We start from the raw sequence: 19,821 nt of genomic DNA, 5'->3' as shown, positions 1-19,821 counted from the left end.
GAAGAAAAATCCATAGATAAATTGTATAGATAAGTTAGATAAATTGAGCTAAGTATAGCGCGGATGACAGGTGGCATTTTTTGATAGTTTTTAATGTAGAAACAGTATTTTGAGTGAGTCATTAGTCAATATAATCATTATTGATATTTTCTCACAGTTCATAAATTGTTTCTTTGAATATCTATTTAGATATTCATATAGCTAAAGCTATTCCATGTTATACTTTGTTAAATATAGCATATTTTAATGCCTGATATTGCGGAATAGAATTTAATTCAATACAGTAAATATAACAAAACAAACTATCGTTTTGCCAATCGCAGACTGAATGCATAGCATTTTTATTCTTCTGGTAGAGTAGATTTGGTATTTTACTTTTTTTTACAAAGACGTAAATTAATGTTCTATTCTTCTTAAATGCGTGTTAAAGTGACGTTTAAAAATTGCAACCAAAGAGTAAAGTAAATATACAGATTGCAACTAATTGTCTATGCTTCCTAGTAATTTAACCTTTTCCAAACTTATTTGTTCTTTTTTTTCTTGTCTATATGCGATCAACCAATTAGGCTTTATTTGAGATTTGATTGCCTTTCTCTGTCGTTTTGCGTTAATATATATCAGTATAGAAAATAATGACAATATCTTATTAATGAATGAGTTTCCACAGATGAAGTGTAATGGTCCTCTTTTTGTATACTTTATTTATTGAACTGTCAATCCTTGACAAGACCTTTTGCAAACTAACAGCTGTTTTACTTGTTTACTTACATTGAATTTGTAGTAATTGAAGTAAAAATTACTGTAGGTATTGTATAGTATATAATTAAATTTATTTAATTAACCAAGACGTTTTACATATTATTACATATCAACAAGGTTATTATATTCTTATTTATATATTTTCTTAAGCCGGGGCTGGGATCTCCTTGTAAGCATAATTAAATACTTGTGATAGGAGATCACGCTCTTCTATAGACTAGGTATATAGAAGTATAAATTATTTTATAATATAAAAATGTTGATGTTACGTTGGTGTACTATATTAAGAACTATGAATAATATGTTAAATTATACAAAACAAGTTAAAGTTCCTAATGGTACTACATTCTCATACAATTCATTAAAAATAAATTAAGAGTAGGAAATCTCGGAGCAAAAACGAGGCGCTTGATTCGTTGTAACAGCCTTTAGACTATTAGAGCAAATTGACGGCCTCGGTGGTCTAGTGGTTTAGCATACCGCTTTACTTCCGACGGTCGCGGGTTCGATTCCTCGCACGGTACAAACATTTGTATTCATGAGTATTTTTGTAAGTAGGAGAATTGTTTAATGAAGGTCCATAAGACATAGATATTATTTTTATTTAATTTGTAAGTAAATAAATACTTATGGTCTCATAAGCAGAGGTCATAAGAGACTATCTGTATTATGTTATTTAAAATTAGACAATATTTATGTAAATAAGATATGTTGGATGTACTTTTTACGAAAGACCTTTTGGAAATCTCATATTATTAACTATCAGGGTATTTGTACAACCAAATTTTTATTTAATATAGGAAATAATTTTTTTAATAATATTTATAATCGCATTTTATTGTTTTATATGTGCCAATAGTGAATAAATGGTATTACTGATGGTATGGAAATAGTTTTATTTATTTAGTTTATATATATGTTTAGAATTTTGCTGTAGTTCTTTGGTTCCATAATTAATCTGTTTGTTTTATACATAGTCATTGAGCTAAAAAGCTGTGTCAAGATTTTTTTATCCACTATGCTATTTATCTATCTTCCTGCTATATACCTCACGGTGTAGGCAGTGATAATTGAGTACAATTAGCGAGATTAAGTAACTAAATTATCTCATTTTGTAAGAAGAAAAGGTAAATGGTAAATGGTACATTCTCTCACAACTCTTGCTTTATAAAATTTCTTAGCCAGTTTCATACTTGAAAAGATAGAAGATTACAACGGGAAACATATGATATGTATCTTTAAATAATCTGTTTCTTTGTATACTTCACACAATGCGCACGTGACACCCCTGGTGCTTCGGGCATCCATAGGCTAACCATTTACCATCTGGTGGGCCGTATGCTTGTTTGCCAACATCATAGTATTGAAAAAAAAGAAATATATATAAATTTTAATAATAACTAAAATATTTTATAATACAAATTTTATTAATATTTACAATACAGTTGTACTTATATGTATGTACTTATATTCTATACACCATTTGTATGTTCTGATAATTGTGTTACAAGTTCATTAAATACTTTACTAGTCCTTGAGTCTGGCAACTCTTTGATGGCTGCAACACCACGGCCGGCCAGCTTACCGACCCTGGGGTCTATTGGTACACTGCCGAGGAATGGAATCTTTGTGAGGTCAGCGAGTGATTTCCCTCCACCGCTGGAGAATATGTTTGTGCATTCACTGCAGACGGGACATTCATAACTGCAATTGAAAAATAAATAATATATTGGAGACTGTTCATGCCGTAAAGACCGCGGAGAAGGCGGCACACATCAGTGCGAATATATAGTTTTTTATTGGGTTGTTTGGGCTTTGGCAGGTGCTTGGACCTGTAGTACTAGAACATACATAGATCTTTTGTGATCGTCCTTTTTCAGAGTTCGCTACCCAGACCCGTCAGGGACAAGAATTGAAGGATATTCTTATGGTTTTTATCTCCTTAGAATAGCGTAAACTTTCCAAAAGAGATATTACGTTTATACATGAGTGAGCTACATCTACATAGGATGTGTAGTGGCATATCCTCAGTTTGGCAAAATCTGCAGATTTTTGTTGTGCATAAGTGTGAACATAGCAACGAGCGCGGTGCATCAATTCAATCTATAACGGCTCTTAAGAATGAAATTATATACATTTGCAATAGAATTAATAGAAGACCCTATGACCTTTTACGCGTATTATCATATATATGTATGTGTAAACTAATTATAATAAACAGTTTTGAATCAAAGTTTTTGGAATATGCAAAACAAAGTTTTTACAAATTGCCTTTCAGAAAGTTTCCTTCACAAATTCCGGCTTTTTTTTAATACCAAATCTGTACAGATTGTTCACTGAATCTTTTATACTATGATTATGGATGTAGACAGACAACCAGGCAAGTACTTTTAAAGAAAGGACTCTCCTTTCCTTGCCAGATGCATATGTCATTGTATCAATATGAAAACACGCAAACTTGATTAAAAATGTGCCTGATACGCAGTAACTCCCTTACCCTGACGCCTGATGGTAAGTGATGTACACTTATAAACCAGAGGATTGCAGATATGTTACTAGCATTACAGGAGGATATATATTATTTTTTAGATATATTCATTACTTGGAATTACTTCTACGCAAAGTAGATGTTGTAAGATTGTAGGATTATTTAAATACAGCTTACGAGCATGTGTTGCTCATCCGTGATCTAAATCCAACTTACCCACTCATATTCTCAATGATACCCGTGATGGGTATGCCTGTCTTTCTACAAAATGTGATTTCTTTCCTCACATCTTCAATGGCAACTTCTTGCGGTGTTGTCACTATTATTGCCGAACAATGAGGCACTTGTCGTAAATTCTCCATTACTGTGATATGTTCATCTGATGTGCCTGTAATAATTCATATAAATGAAATTAAACTCATTTACTGATAACATACCTACATATAGTCTGTTTCTTAGGTTATTGAAATGGTAAACAAACTGACAATCCACCTTATTGTAAATTCAATAATTTAGTAAATAATCTGCCCATAGTTTGACTTTTAAATATGATTGAATCTCAAGCAAAAGTTATCATAAATAACTTACTATTTTATGGATACTTTTTTTTAATTACAATTATCTCTCGTTCCCACTTCAACCACATATAAATTAAAGTTGTAACTGTCACTATACATATGAACAGCACAACAGACATCACATTAACATGTGACAGTTCTGATATGAGTCAAGCATTGCCATTCTGGAGGTCTTATTTCACTCTATAACCAGAACATGTTTTACAATTCAAGTTACTTGGTAAACTTGGTGAGGCAGATATACCCACACAAACATAAGTTTTAAAGTCTACTTGGTAATCTTTGTATATGTAAGTTTACCACTGATATGAGGAACAAGAATGTTCACTAGTATTAAGTTGATGGCATGGTCTATAATATGGTGGTTATAAAACTTCTAGAATATGTTTGACAGTTCTTGGGAGTATGCTCTGAGTTTAAACATATTTTAGTAAATCTTGCATCTGCACCTATACTAAAAAAAACTATTAAATGGATTTTCATCTATCTACAGAGTGAATATGATTAAGGTTCCTTACGGATTTTAGTATATTATTTAAAATACCCCTGCAAAGATCAATTCTACCTGGACATGCAATATTAAGTTTATTACCAGGAGGTGTATCGATGATGAGAAAATCCAATTCTTGCCAGTATACATCTTCTAGAAACTGCTTGATCATTGAAGTTTTTTTTGGTCCCCTCCATACTACTGCATCATTTCGTGACTTCAATAAAAAGCCTATAGACATAACTCCTAACTTCTGTTCATTGTCAAGATACACTGGTATCCAACCTTCAGTACCTTGGTGTATGTTTTGGTCTTCCAAATTTAAAATATATGGAACACTGGGTCCACATAAATCTATATCCAGTAGACCAACCTGTAAAAAGAAAACAGATCTATGTTATTTTATCTGTATTTTATTATTCATCAATAATCTGTATCATTTACAAATTGAATCATATGATGTAAGTACAACAGAAGTTAATTTTAAATTCTAACCAAATAAAGTTTTGTAAATGTATTCCACACAGTATTTAAATTTTAGATACTGAAATAGGCATTCTTGTGAACATTCATAAATATAGAGAACTGAAGAAAATAAATGCTTAATCAATAACCTTAAATCCTTTTTCTTTAAGTGTAAGTGCCAGTTGGGTGCTAACTGTTGATTTACCAACACCACCTTTTCCTGATAAAATTAGAATTACACGTTTAACTTGTTCTAACATTGTTATACTTTATTATATGTCTGAAATATTTTAAATAGAATATCAATACAAATATAACATGAAAATATTATTTATTTTGTTTTAGACAAAGTTGACAAAATGAATCTTTCAATAACTCATGACATAAGTCATTAGAATTGTATGTATGTCAGTCAAATGTCAAATGATAGCTAAAAACAAGAGTTCTCGTTCTTAGGGAAAAAGGAACTGTGTATAAGTATGTTTTGACATTTAAATTTATTTCTATTGTTAACTATTTCAATAGATATATAGGTAAATAACATAGAATATAAATTTGTCTATCATTAGTACTTTTTTGTATAAATTTTTTGACATTCTTTGAAACTTACTAACGCTTTTTTGCAGCCACATTCATTTTAGTGCAGTGCATAAGTAGTTGCTAACTCACCGAAAATATTTTTCTGGATCTGAATATTATTTTGTCAACAAAACGATAATATCAATGTGCAAAGTCGATAATTTGAACTCAAATTGACAACACTGTGGCGCTTGCGCTAAAACTGCTGAACTAAAAGTAATCAGTAGCGCCATCAAGCGTTCATTTTTGGCTTTTCTTCAGTTGAATAAAGATTTTTATAATGGTGGTTGTGTCTCACGTGTAAACTTTTATTGAGGAAATGCTAGATATATTTCAATTTCAGTTTAGCTTATTGGACGTTTTATGACATAATAGATTTGCGTTAAAAATTTGTGTGTATTCCTCACCCGAAATAGTGGACCGGTAGTGTCAGTGTAATATAATTCTGTAATATTTTAGTTTGTGCTTGTGTAAGGATTTGCCCTGACTCTTCGGCTCGTGAATTCCTCAATTTTACCACATCAACTTGGACTCATAAGGTATTTAATAGAAATATTACGTTTTATTGTATTTAACATTTTAGTTTTAATTGTAAACACCTAATAAATTGGTACACCGTGTCTATTAGAAGTGTATGCGGGTCGTTCTGACTAGCCCTCCCCTCTTCGCGAGGGTGATGTCGATTAGGCTTGCGTGAAAAAAGCCTCCTACTGAGTATAGTTAATTAATTATTCCGTGTTATTCAATTCTTGTTCAAAATCTTAATGTTACTGAGTATTTAATATCCATGGTTTTATATTTGTCCATCATAGAAATTCATTAATTATTGCCACGAACATGTCACATGATATTATTGTTATTATAGATGGTTAACATTATAATTATTTATCACTTTTCATAGGTAATTATTAATATCTGTAGATAAAAAATGAATGCTGATTAGTTATACCTAATCACTATTTATAATACTGGTACCATTAATTTTCTCCAAATTTTTTTTTATTTTCGTGTTCTATCTCTTTTTTTAAAGATTGAACAGGCAATGATCTTATCACTACACAGCCTAGTCTTGTTTTCCAAAAGCATGATGTGATTTTAGATTAAATATAAATATCTTAATTAGTAATTAATTAAAATTAATAGGTACCTAATTATGAAATAATTATTTTTAATGCAATAGTAATTAAAAAAAAGACAATCCTATTGATTTTGTATAAGTTTATATGTACATTTTTTTTTCCAATAGGAAAGAGAAGTGGCACAAGTTAAAGCACAGAATATCAATAAGTAACAAAAATAGGGAGAAAACTGATGATCCATTAAAAAAAGAAAAGATTCAAAACTTGAGAAGAGAGAAATTGGTATCTTTGAGTATTTCCAAATTGTTTATTGTTATTTTTTGTAATTTGTGATGATAAACCTTTGTTCAAGTTATTTGTAATAAAATCACTTTTAATACATTTTTGAATGTATGTTCTCGATTCTTTTTTAATATTTTGCTATAAATGAATTATAAATAAAAAATAGAAATACTAAAATATATTACTATCCATTCAGCTACTCTTATTTAAGATTAGAATAATCATATAAATTGTTAGCTTTTTTATAAGAGTAAATTTATCAGTATGAAAAACATTAAGACAACCTATTTAATCAATGAAATAATTTTTTATTGATGGCTAATTAAGAACCATCACATTTAAGTGATGAAAACCCATCACTTAAATGTGATGGTTCTTAATTCTATTTATTTTTTCATATATGCATGAACATGCAACAAAATAGCACTATTTTTACTAGTTGTGGTCATACTTGAAGATCCTTTTTTTAATTGATAGTGTTTTCTCATGTTAGTCCTATCATAGTTTTACTAAACATTCATAGATTTATGTTTTATATATAGTTAGTAGAGGTTTTTCTTGGATGATGATGAAATGGTTCCCCTATTAATGTGAATGAATTAATAAGGATACATAGACAGGACACCACCAAAAGATGATAGAATGTCATTTATTCCGAAGTGATAAATTGTTACCACATTGGAAAAATCTGGTCAATACTGGAAATTGAAAGTGTATGCTATTGAAGACAGTTCATGGGAGATCTCCAAGTCATAGTACATTGCTGGCAATGGGGGTTACTGACTCCAATTGTTGTATACACATAATAAATAAATTATCCTTCTCTGGTGGGGTTAGGTGGGAACTACCGATGTGTTTCTAGACTGTCTGGCTCCCCATATATTGTAAGATCAAGAATGCTGTGAGAATATAAAGTCCATTCAGCCATTCCGTCTTTAAATGCAGCAAGTAAACATAATAATGTACTATAGTAAGCTAGGTATGTATTATGTCTATATTGATATGCAAATTTTTCAATACTTGGTATGTAAAACGAGTTTGCTTTGTATCGCGCGCGCAGAATATTTATCACACGTTTTAAACTGTGCCAGATAAATAATGCTGTTGAATTTACTGAAACATTCTGTACTTACATTAGGTATTTATTTACCTCTTATAAATATCAATAAAAGGATTGATTCATATGTTGTAAAATTAATAAAGACAAAACGAAACTATTTTAATAAATTTTATTGTAAAAAAACATGACTGAATGAATATTCTTAGAGGAGAGAGGGGAGAGGCGACTTGTTACATTGTATGTAATGTCATCCAGAAATAAAAAAAAGTTCACAAAAGTCAATTTAATATTTTTCAATATTTGCATTTTTGAGAAGTATGTAGTGAAAATTTATTCATAAATTTCCATATACTGTAATCTCTTACAAAGTACTGCTCAGGAGATATCTTGATACCTCGTAACGTTGGTGTGACTGATCCAGGCTGCCAGTCATGATTGCCAGCGAACTTAAAATATCATACCACCCTTATGAAATAATTAAAGACGACACCTAAATTTTGAATATAAATAGTATTATTTCAAACCCCATTTCGCAGTAATTGCCACGAGATCCAAGGCCGTGCACCCCCAGGTTAGTTCTATAAATAAGGGTGCACCCTTGGTCACCCCTAGTGAGTCATGCTGAATGATGTGAGGGCGTCGAATAATATCGTCCGATACTTTATGTGGAAATGTCACGGGGATTATATTACGGGGTATTAAAACCAACATGGCGTCAAGATGGGATGGGTGGCGGGGTTACGATATAAGCATGGTACATGGGCATTATGCATACATTTCCATATGATCTATATAATATGTCAACCACTATTATGTTATGGTTATAGCAAAGTCGTTGTCAGTATCCTGGATTGCCATTGTCGTATAAACTACTATGAGAACTCTGAATATAATAGGAATGTGCCATCGACGGTCAAACTAGGCAGTTTCTACTAGTAACTGATATTAAAATGATTTTATAATTCTAGTACTAATATTATAAAGCTGAAAAATTTGGTTGAAAGCGCAAATCTCGACAACTACGGATTCGAATATAAAAAATTGTATTGGATAGCCCGTTTATCGATTAAATCTATAGGCAAGAGTAATAAGTGTGGGGTATCAACGAAAATGTTGCAAAAATGGGGAAAATTTATTCCTTTCTCTCATGTGTAACGCAGAAGATGACTATTACATTATTAAACATAGATCTCTAAAATAAGAAACATTCCAATACACTTTTAGTCACAATTATGAACATAAATCTTACTATTGTCCGGAAATTGAATCTGATACAAACGGAAAATAATACAGTATGTACCGCTACGCCACCAAGGATACGAAACGGTTATTTAATTGTTCCACAGAAATAAGTTAAAAACAAGTGGTGGGGATATATTTCACGTTCCACTTTATACATGGTGATTACAGATACAGTTTCATCATAAGCCAACTTGGCATTTCAAGTTACGCAACACCGAGCTTCGGCTGTATGCCACCGCTAAATGCTTGGGAGCGTTTTAATTCAGTAGCTAAATTGGGTTATTTACTGCTATTAAACAAATATGCTATGCGAAATAGAGAACATTGATTTTATTAATCTGTTTTCTGTACCATTTTTTTTAGTTTTTACAATGGTAATATTTGATCAAGGTCGTCCGCCTGAAAGAAAAAAATTGGCAGTGAAATTATGATTGTTTAGTACCAAGGGTTCTTAGGAATGGCAACACATGTCCTACGGGCGTCTTTAGTGTAGAAATGTGACGGTTCCCACATACCACCAGGTAGCCCTCAGCATGTTTCTCAGTTTTGTTAAAAAAAAGTACAGTTAGATAAAAATCATCAAATTATATATCATAGCAAATTGTATGGTATTTCAAAGTCGAAAAATGTGTATTATAGTAGACATCGTCATCTAGTCATTTATTTGAACAATATCCATCTTCTAAGGACCTCAAAACGGTCGCATTTAAACAAGGAAAGTGTACGGTTTTGAAATTAAAAAAATAGACAAATTTCCGGAACCATAGAGATCTCCGAAAATAAACGACCCCATACATTATCAGCTCCATTCTCTTCTCAGCTAATTCAGTAGATGTTTTTCTGCGGAAGAAAAAACGTTAACCTAATTCTGAACCGCTCATTAGTATGGCGGTAGTTCGTCTCGAGAGCTCTGAATTAAGTTAATAATGGAGTTTTAAGAAACAATAGCATTCATTTCCAATAACCGGACAAGTAAAGTCAATCACATTGAGGGAGTAACTGTACATTACAGTTTTAGTACAGACAAGATTAGTTGTAAAGTATAATATACCACATAGAAAACCAGATATAGTGTTTATGGAACTATACAACTTACTTAAAGAAACAAGCTTATTTTTCTTCTGTGTGCATCTTTCAAGAACTAAGATTACGAGCAGGTACTTTAATAATTTCGTCGCAGGTAGATTCTCAGTAGAATCGTCGCCTCTTTAATGGGTCTTGATTAGTCATTGGGATCCAATTAAACTACGTCTTTTAGGCGATTTATGTTGTCGGGGACTGTCAATTGATTAGCTATATTGGTATGATTTATTAGCCGTTCTTTGTATTTGGCGTAGTAAAGCTGAAAATGGAAATATTTTTAAAAACTACGCAGTTTGTGTGAAGGAGTGCGGCGTAGTCATATGAAAAATTCGAAATTTAATTTCAGTTTTCCACTTTGCTTCTTGGTGAGTGTGTTTCTTTTTCATGAGTATTCTTCATGGCTATTGAACAAGTATATCTTTTAGTTAAAAAAAAGTTTTTAAATAAATTTAAATATTCAAATAAAAAATATCAAAATTACATTAAAACCCATATCAGCTGCGTATGTTTACGTAAATAAATAATCCTGTACAATTAACACAGTGCCATCTAGTCCCACGGTAAGCAGAGAGCTTGTGTTATGGGTACCAGACAACTGATATAAATACTTACATATATTTGTAAATATATACATAGAAAACACCCAGACCGATAAAAACAATCATACTCATGAATACAAATGCTTGCACCATGCGAGGAATCGAACCTGCGACCATCGGAAGACGGTGTGCTAAACTGCTAGACCATCGTGACCGACCGATTTATATTACTTAGCCGATATGGTTAGTAGTTAGAATGGGACAATGAAGGCTTGTGATGTGTATGTAATATTTGGCATATCAGTTCTTATCGAGGAATCGAACCCGCGACAATCGGAAAAAAAAATCGGTGTGCTAAACAGCTAGACCACCGAGGCCGTAAATGGAAGAATATATTCGGACATTGACTTTATTTTATACTATTGTGAAACGAGGAGAGATGTAATTAACCGATATATTGCCTAGAGATACTTAATATTAATTATAAACAATATAAAACAGGGAAGTCTTGTCTATTTATACTAGTGAGAAAACTGACCCAAGAAAAGTCAGGTCATTGTCCGGTATTATAAATTGTTTACATAAACAAGGTTTATCCACTTCCCAAGAAATAAACGCTGTTTCCCATTTTTCACGCGGTTAATAAACCGAAAGCAGACTGAGCCTGGTCAATGCCAGTCTGCCAAATATCGTACTCTGTTGCCAAATCAGTAAACTCTCTGCAAACTAGTAGTAAATTAAAAAAAAAGGTCGTGCTTAATGCCTTGAGTTGTATAATGAATTCGCGTGACTAACTGAATGCAGTGCCAAATATAGAAAGTTTTGAAATTGAAATAAATACCCATGTATATAAATGATTAATTTGCTTATTTAAATTTGAAACTATTTTACATTTAAATTAACAGAAACTAGTCTATAATTGTGATCAATTGGCGAATGCATGGAAGCGTATTATTTTAGAGTGTCTTTGTGCCAACTTCTGTTTTTTTCTCTTTTTTTTTCATTATCATGATACGATTTATATGAAAGAAAATTTAAAAAATCGTTTAATCTAAGAAAATCTTAGGTAATAATCTCCACATAAAAAGTTAATTACACGTTGTCATTTTATTTATACGTGGTCGTACTGTCAATTAAATATTTGATTGATTTATTTATTTTTTATTGCACTATTTAAATTAATACAATTGGTGAGTGCAATGTGGCATTCTCTACCAGCTAACTATTGGGTAAAAACAGAGCGGTTTAATGGCAGTGATGTGAACAGGCATTCTTTTCGTATTTACCTAACTTATATAAATATGTCAAATCTATTATTAATTTTGTTTCGTTTTATTTTCCTGTTAGTACACCCATGCGATGCTCGGTCGGGCAACTATTCGATAATAATAAAATTACTCATATTTTCGATAAAAGCTGAGTAACTTTCATCTGATAGAATATGCTATAACAAATACATAGCATATATGATATACAGAAATATAAATTTTACAAATTATAAAATGTTGGTGGTTTTATGTGTTGCAAAGATGAAGAGGCAACCAACTCAGCATAAAGCTACAGATAAATCTAAAGCGCTGAAATTCTGTTGGCTCCTATAATAATTTTTATTTGTATCTACGGTTCACCTCTAAAGGGACAAAATTACAAAATTTTTGATAATTAAAATCGGTTGTATTAGGAATTCTTAAATAATAGTAAATTTTGCCGTAGGATACTTTTGCGAATTTCAAAACCATGATAATCCCACAGGGACTGTTTGTAAAATGCTTTTATCAGAAGTGGAAAGAGGTATTGTGTTTCAAATAGTACGAGGGCAGAAAACTAATCTACGTCACCCCTCAATTTTTGGACTAGAGGAATGCAATGCAATAAATTTTGAGGTAACATCTCGTCGCATGCTATGGGGTGTGTTGGGTGCCCTAATGTTCAAAGCATCAAGGTCGTGCATTAAGCGTTAGTGTTGTACTTGCGGGAGCAATAGGGTTATGTCTAGTAATTTTTTAGGTATATAGTTTTTTTTTTATTTATTTGTTAATTTCCCAGACAGCAGGCCGTGCCCTTTCTAAATTCCCTTATTCGTATTAATTTAATAATATTTTTCTTAACATTCTATAGTCTACAGTCGGCTGCACCATTTTATATTCGATCATGAAAAAAATGTAATGATTTCAGTATTTTTTTTATTACATTTAAGAGAGTCCTTGATATTTGTATTTAATTTTCCAATAGTACATATTTGTAAAAGGTTTTTTTTAAAGGGATGATAATGAAGTGATGCACCCGCTTGATGAGTATGAAGTTAGGCCCATCGTGGCAAATTCACCAGGAATTTAACGTGATGGTTTCTAAGGGGAACCGCGTGGAGGTCTGACAAGCAATGGGGTTATTAATCCATATTGCTGACAATTCCCTTACCAGTTGAAAAAGGTTATCTTAGTGTATGAGTGGTCTCTATACAGCTTCATTAATCTCACACCCGCTAATCTACTTAGCATGATCTCGCAGAATTGCTTAAGATTTATTACTGTTAATTGAAAATTCAAGGCGAATATTAGTACGAACTGGAGAGATTAATCAAGTTATTAATTTGTATCTGTCTGTGATGTTTACCATCTACATAAATGAGTATGATATTTAAATATGCTTAGAGTTGGAGTTTACAGTACATAAATAATAATAATCTCAGCACAATTCACGCAGTGTGCACGCAGCTATGAGTACGATTTTAGTATGATTTTAGATTTATCTGACTTACCTTGGATCTAAGTTAAGTCAGCTAAATCTTGTGTTATGGGTACTAGTCAACTGATACAAATACATACATATATTTTTTATTCGTTAATGCATACACATTATACATAGAAAACACCAAGACCGATAAAAACAATCGTACTCATGAATACAAATGTTTGTGCCGTGCGAGGAATCCAACCCGCGACCATCGGAAGTAAGGTTAATTGAAAATTCAAGGCTAAACTGAACTAGAGATCAATGATTAATTTGCTCGACCAGACTCAAGTCTTATCGCTCCTCTCCATCATAAGGTTGTCTGGCAGAAATAACTTTTCAGCGATAAGGCCGCCCATTGTTTTATTAAACCACTAGTTTACCACTGCTTCGCCTGAGTTGAACAATAATACATAATATGTAGAATATATCTGTCTGGATTAACGTAACATTCAAATGCTGATAGAATTTTTCAAATATACACAGTGGTTCCGAAGATTGTTCTCCACATACACACAAATATGTTTTTGTTGTGATTGTATATCTGTTTATTACATAATATGTACTATACTACTGTGTTTTTGAAGCGTATATCAATACACAAATATACCCATGAACCCAAAGCCGCAAAGGTTATCAGATTTATCGCTATATGTATTTATTACCTCTAACAGTAATAAAAACAATAAACCTGTTAAAATAATATTTACGAGATTACCACACAGGTTTTTAAACGACTTAAATTTATTTTAACCTAATTAGAATATGAGGTTACTATAAATTATTTATGCTTATTGCTTCATTTCGAAGTTTCGGTTTGAAACCACAATAGAAATCGCCTTCATTGGCAATGTACCATGTCAGGTCGACCTCCACGCGGTTCCCCCTGGAAACCATTGTGATAAATTCCCGGAAATTTGCCACGTTGGGCTAACTGATCTGACTTTATGTTCATCTTATCACCCTCCACTGGTGCCCTGCCAGCGTAAACCGTTAGCGCAGGCGGGTACACCATTCCATTATCATCTACTAAAAAAAAACCGCATTCGTTGATGTCAGGTTGACCTCCACGCGGTTCCCCCTGGAAACCATCCTGATAAATTCCTGGTGAATTTGTCACGATGGATTAACTGATCAGACCTCATGCTCATCCTATCATCCTCCAATGGTGCCCCGCCAGCGTAAACCGTTAGCGCAGGCGGAAGTACCATTCCATTATCATTCATAAAAAAACCGCATTAATTGTACCATGTCAGATTGACGTCCTCCCTTGAAACCATCGTAATAAATTCCTGATGAATTTACGATGTACTAACTGACCTGACCTCATGCTCATCCTATCATCCTCCACTGGTGCCCCGCTAGCGTATACAGTTAGGGCAGGCGGGCGAACCATATCATTAGCATCCATTTAAAAAACACCGTCATACGTTTTTTTATATACCTTTTTTGGTAAGAAATTACCTTATTGGTAAGAAATGGTACACAATCCGATAGTCCACCTGATAAGTGTGACAGTTACAGTTAGTTCTTTCAAACATAAATTAAAATTAAAATTAAACATAAATTAAAATTATACTCACCTCTTTAAAGAACAAAAATCATTGTAGCAGGGAACACATATAATATAATAAGCATCTAAAACATACCAACTACACCATTTATGTACGTTATATATTTAAATATTATTAATAAATTTTATTATAATAAATATCTCATTACATAGTATACCTACTTAAATAATATACAGAATATACTAAATACATACATTAATTAAAATTGCATTTATTTTATACATTTTCATACCTATTTATAAAATGGTCTTAATTTTAACGTTTTATTTTCTTTAGTAATCTTTACGTACGCTCTCTCGTGTGTGGTGGCCCCACTGAAAACAGCACTCTGGTATATATATACTGCAGTATAAATGCTGAGTGGGAGTCACATTCAGCGTTACTAGTATGTTTTAGCTTTTAGCTTTTAATTTGTATAGTATATAAGATAGATAGCATCTAAGAATACTGTAATGCTGAATAAATGTCTTTATTATTATTATTATTATTATTATAAGTGGTAAGTCTCCTATATCCCACTTTTGATGCAATGTGTTGAAGACCGCATTGAAACATTATATTTCCCACCGGAATTTTTTTTATTGTTAATTACGTATATTATTTTTTAAATATGTTTTTAGTGTACAATAATATGAAGTAGACATTATTTAACACCTAGATTTATTTCAATAAAAGTGCCCACGGGTGATCCCGGTCCCAACGTGTAAATGCGGTCTTTAACGTGTTAAATAAACGACAATATTTCGAACAAACTTGTATTTTTTTTTCTCACGATAATTTACACTGCGCCATATAGTCCCACGGTAGGTAGTGTTTGTGTTATAGGTAATAAACAATTGATATACAAACATAGATATTTTTTTTATAAATACATACATAATATACTTAGAAAACACCCAGACCGATACAAACAATCTATATTTAGATCTATTTTATTTTATATTCTATCTATTTTATTTAGATTATTTTATTATCTAGATTTATATTACTTAGCCGATATGGTTAGTAGTTAGAACGGGACAATGAAGGCTTGTGATGTGTATGTAATATTTGGCATATCAGTTCTTATCATAGCCGGGCCCGGAAGCGATCGCCCACTCGCACTGGCGTGCACCCATTACAGATAGCCCGGCCGATAATGTAACGGGATAGTTAGTAATATGCAAAACTTGCTGACTCGCAAATTTGTCTGCATCACATTTACTTGACATGTATATTATGACATTATATTTCGTCCAAAGACCGAAAAAGAGATGAATGGACTGTGTGAACGATGGTATGGTGAGAAAGTGAGTATATAACGAGATGACTGCGAACAGGATGGAACAGATAAACATTATGCTGACTCCAAATAAATGGGATAAGAAAGAAGCAGATGTTGATGATGTATATATTTCGCCCAATATACAAAAGTGACAGTGAACACAACGGCTGTATGGGCTTAGACTCTTTGCCTTTCCTAAAAGCATAAATAAAACTAAAAAATATATATCTTTTTAAATTATAGCCTGTGTTATATGATGTAAATTAGATTTGATCTGATGTAAGTATTTATGTCAGTTGTCTAGTACCCATAACACAATCTCTGCTTAGCTTGGGAAGGCGTTGTTCACACAACGCCTTCAAGTCCCAAGCTAAGCAGAGCTGTTATTATTATTATATTATATTATTATATGTATGCTATCATCCTCAACTTTTTTATATTTGTACTTCTGAATTCTGAATGTCAGTATTTTTTTAATTGAATTTATCGAGTTATTGATTAAGACACATTGCGATTTGTTAAATATATTATAGAACTTTTGTAAATGTAATTTATTAGAACACGCGAATGGTGCAATTTTGTATAACTACGCATTATTAATTATTTGTAACACAAATTATCATTGCAAAGGCATCGAAATATCGATATCGGTCAATCCAAATATCGTAGTCGTTATCTGTGATAAAATAAAACCGGTATATTCGAGTCGGACGCGTGGACCAAAGGTTCCGGACAAATATTGTATAGAAGTGTACATTTCTAGCTGACCCCGGAAACGTTGTTTACCATATAAATTACAATCGCTATTAAAAATAGGGGTTGATGGTAGAAGGGTGAAAATTTAGGGTTGTATTTTTTATTGATAATTCGTAATATAAAATAATAATAATAAAAAAAGTGTCCTAAAAATAAAAATATATGTTAGGGGTGGATCATTATCATTTAGGGCTATGAAAAATAGATAGTAGCTGATTCTCAGTCCTGAATATGGATATAAAATTTCATAAAAACGGTCAAGATGTTTCGGAGGAATATTGTAACTAACACACGAGAATTTTTATATATACCTATATAAGATGTAACTGGAAGCCCAAAGTAACTGACGGCTCATCTGATGGTAAGTCGAAACTGTCACCTAAATGTACATGAACAGCACCATGGCCATGGCGCCACTGAGTGACACCTGTGGTGCCTCCCATGCATAAATAAGGTATTACTACTTCGTTACGTGTAATTTTACGGCCACAACTCGCCTTTTTACCGAAGATAGTATGCAAAACAAGACGCTTGGCAATTGAAATAGGTGAGGTAAAGGTACGACTTTCTAAAAGTCTACTTCGGCGAAATTATAATGTTTTGACAGTATCTAAAACAGTTCCAAATTTTAAATCGTCAGTTGAGTCGTCTTTGAAATGTAGCGCTGTGACAGAGAGCACTAACTTCTTTCTACAGTATTGAGGCTTTATGTTAATTTATTATTTCTTTTATCTATTTAAGTTTTAAATAATAAAATAGTATTTCTTGTTTGTCAAATTTAGCTATTGTTTTTCAATAAATCATTTCCTCGATTAACTTTTATATAAATTTTCTACGTACAGACTTCTACGGAATATTATGATTGTCATTTTCTTTGACAGTTTCTAAGTGTTCCAAATTTAAACTGACAATTTTTAAATATAGCTCTATGACAGAGTGTCCGTTGCCCCATGTGGTCCATTTTACTTTTTAATCCAGGAACCCTAAAATTGACATATCGCTATTTGAACAAGTTCTTAACGCTACTATCAATTAGTATGGAATGCAATATTTCGTTTCTGTGGCATTATAGTATTACTAGTGATGCTTGCGATATCGTGTGCGTGTTTATTTGGAAGCGCCATCTAGTGATGATAAATCAAATCACAGTATCAATAAGTAATATAGCGCCATCTATTCTTTTTTAAATAAATAAATAAATATTATTGTGTGTAGTATTGAAACTATAAAAAATTAAATTAATTATTTTGTCGATTGGAAGGTATATTACTCAGCAATTTTTAGCCTACATGTTGACAAGTATATAATAACATTGTGTGAAATTTTGATCGTAATTCCTTCAACCGTTTTTGCCTCGTCGCAATTGTACGATTTTGTTATACATATGACTAGAGATGACTGTAACAGCATTCGATCGAACATGTAGTAATTCGATACATCGATTGCGCGCCGCAATGCGATATATCGAGCAGATGCAACCCGATTTAATGGTATTACACGGTTAGTGAGTTTGATTGAATGCTTCTATCTGATCCTAAAGACAATTATGATTTATTAACACCTTGGATTTGTAGGGTATTATATCATCATCTTTTTGAATTGATACTATAATAATTCAGGGTTGTCGTAACGTTTTCATTCATATTACTAAAAGGAAACTGTTCTAACTCGTCTGCTTGGGTTTTTCTTCTGTTTGCTTGTAACTTTCTTTATTCTCTTAGGTATACGCTGAGGAGATACAAACCTCCTAAGAATATCCTTGAATTCTTGTCCCTGATGGATCTAGATAAAGTAAATTGAGAAAGGGTGAGCACCATAGATTTATGCAGTTCGCTGCGGTACCTTACAATAGCCCAAAACTCTCAATAAAAAAAGCTTTATTCAGCTGCCAGTTGCTTGCTTTACACACTGTGAGACTTGGTGGAAAACCCAGAGTACTATCAAAGTGTATTCTGTTATTCCTGGTACCATTATTCACCATTTCTTCATACACTTTACAATGAAAATCAAACAAGATTTCAAATACCAGTGTCGGATTTGAGTAATCAGTAGAGATTGTTACAGAGATTACGACAAACAAATAAACAAATCATTGAGCGCTTAGTGCAATTAAATGCTGTCATACTTTTTTATATCTGTGACATCACTGTTTCTATCTTGTTTATTAAGAAAAACATAATCATTCTCTGATTATTAAATTAAACAAATTATTGTAATCATACATCATCATCTGTTCCAGTCTCATCATTGCCAATCTCGGACGTATATGTATATATTTTTTATTCTACCGCTCATTCGAAAAACAAACTCATCACAAGGAGAAGGAGCAAGAAACTTGCGTCATCCACTATTAAATGAGTGTTGTTCAGCATTACATATTTAAGATTTCTGTCAGTCAAACTGTTAAACATCAAGATTGATAAAAATAAATATAATAGCTACTTGAGTAAACACAGTTATCAGACCAGTCTCTAAATGTCCAATCTCAAGGAAACTAGCACGATGACAACCCTATTGAAAGCTGCTATTTTTGTACAGGAAGCCATAGACAACCGAATCATGGACAATACCATAACATCAACGGACGCGGAGTGCATTGAATCGTAGTTTCCATATTTGAAGACGGGCAGCCTAACACGTCCCGGGCCAACAAGCTCGGACGATCAACTGCATTCATAGACATGATATAATTTTTAACTAGTATTTCTAGGAAACTCAGAAGTGATAAATACGTTAGATCAATGTTTGCCAACTTTTTTAGAGCCATGTTCTAACTTCGCCTTTCTAAAATTCTTAGCCTCCCCTCTATTTCTCTTCTTCTCTCTTTCGGCATATATTACCCACCGCTGGACG

General features: G+C 32.4%; 2 protein-coding genes across 2 annotated transcripts in view; one reads left to right on the top strand and one right to left on the bottom strand.

The window, feature by feature from the left end:
- Positions 1 to 589: 589 nt before the first annotated feature.
- Positions 590 to 5,144, bottom strand: LOC131846242 (cytosolic Fe-S cluster assembly factor NUBP2 homolog). Its single transcript, XM_059195498.1, has 4 exons — positions 4,930 to 5,144; positions 4,418 to 4,688; positions 3,464 to 3,635; positions 590 to 2,463 (listed from the first exon to the last, which is right to left on the bottom strand). The coding sequence occupies exons 1-4, from the start codon at positions 5,038 to 5,040 to the stop codon at positions 2,232 to 2,234; spliced, it is 786 nt and encodes a 261-aa protein (XP_059051481.1). The 5' UTR covers positions 5,041 to 5,144; the 3' UTR covers positions 590 to 2,231.
- A 491-nt stretch (positions 5,145 to 5,635) lies between these two features.
- Positions 5,636 to 19,821, top strand: part of LOC131846257 (protein tweety-like) — a 96,331-nt gene continuing 82,145 nt past the window's right edge. Inside the window, exon 1 of the mRNA XM_059195520.1 lies at positions 5,636 to 5,898. The gene's annotated coding sequence lies outside the window, so the exon portion shown is untranslated. The remainder of the gene's footprint in view (positions 5,899 to 19,821) is intronic.

The sequence above is a fragment of the Achroia grisella genome, unplaced genomic scaffold (assembly GCF_030625045.1).
Source record: "Achroia grisella isolate CSIRO2021 unplaced genomic scaffold, CSIRO_AGI_Agris_v1 utg509, whole genome shotgun sequence".
NCBI classification, from domain to species: Eukaryota; Metazoa; Arthropoda; class Insecta; order Lepidoptera; family Pyralidae; genus Achroia; species Achroia grisella.
The sequence above is the reverse complement of the archived record's forward strand: the minus strand, read 5'-3'. Positions and strand labels throughout refer to the sequence as shown.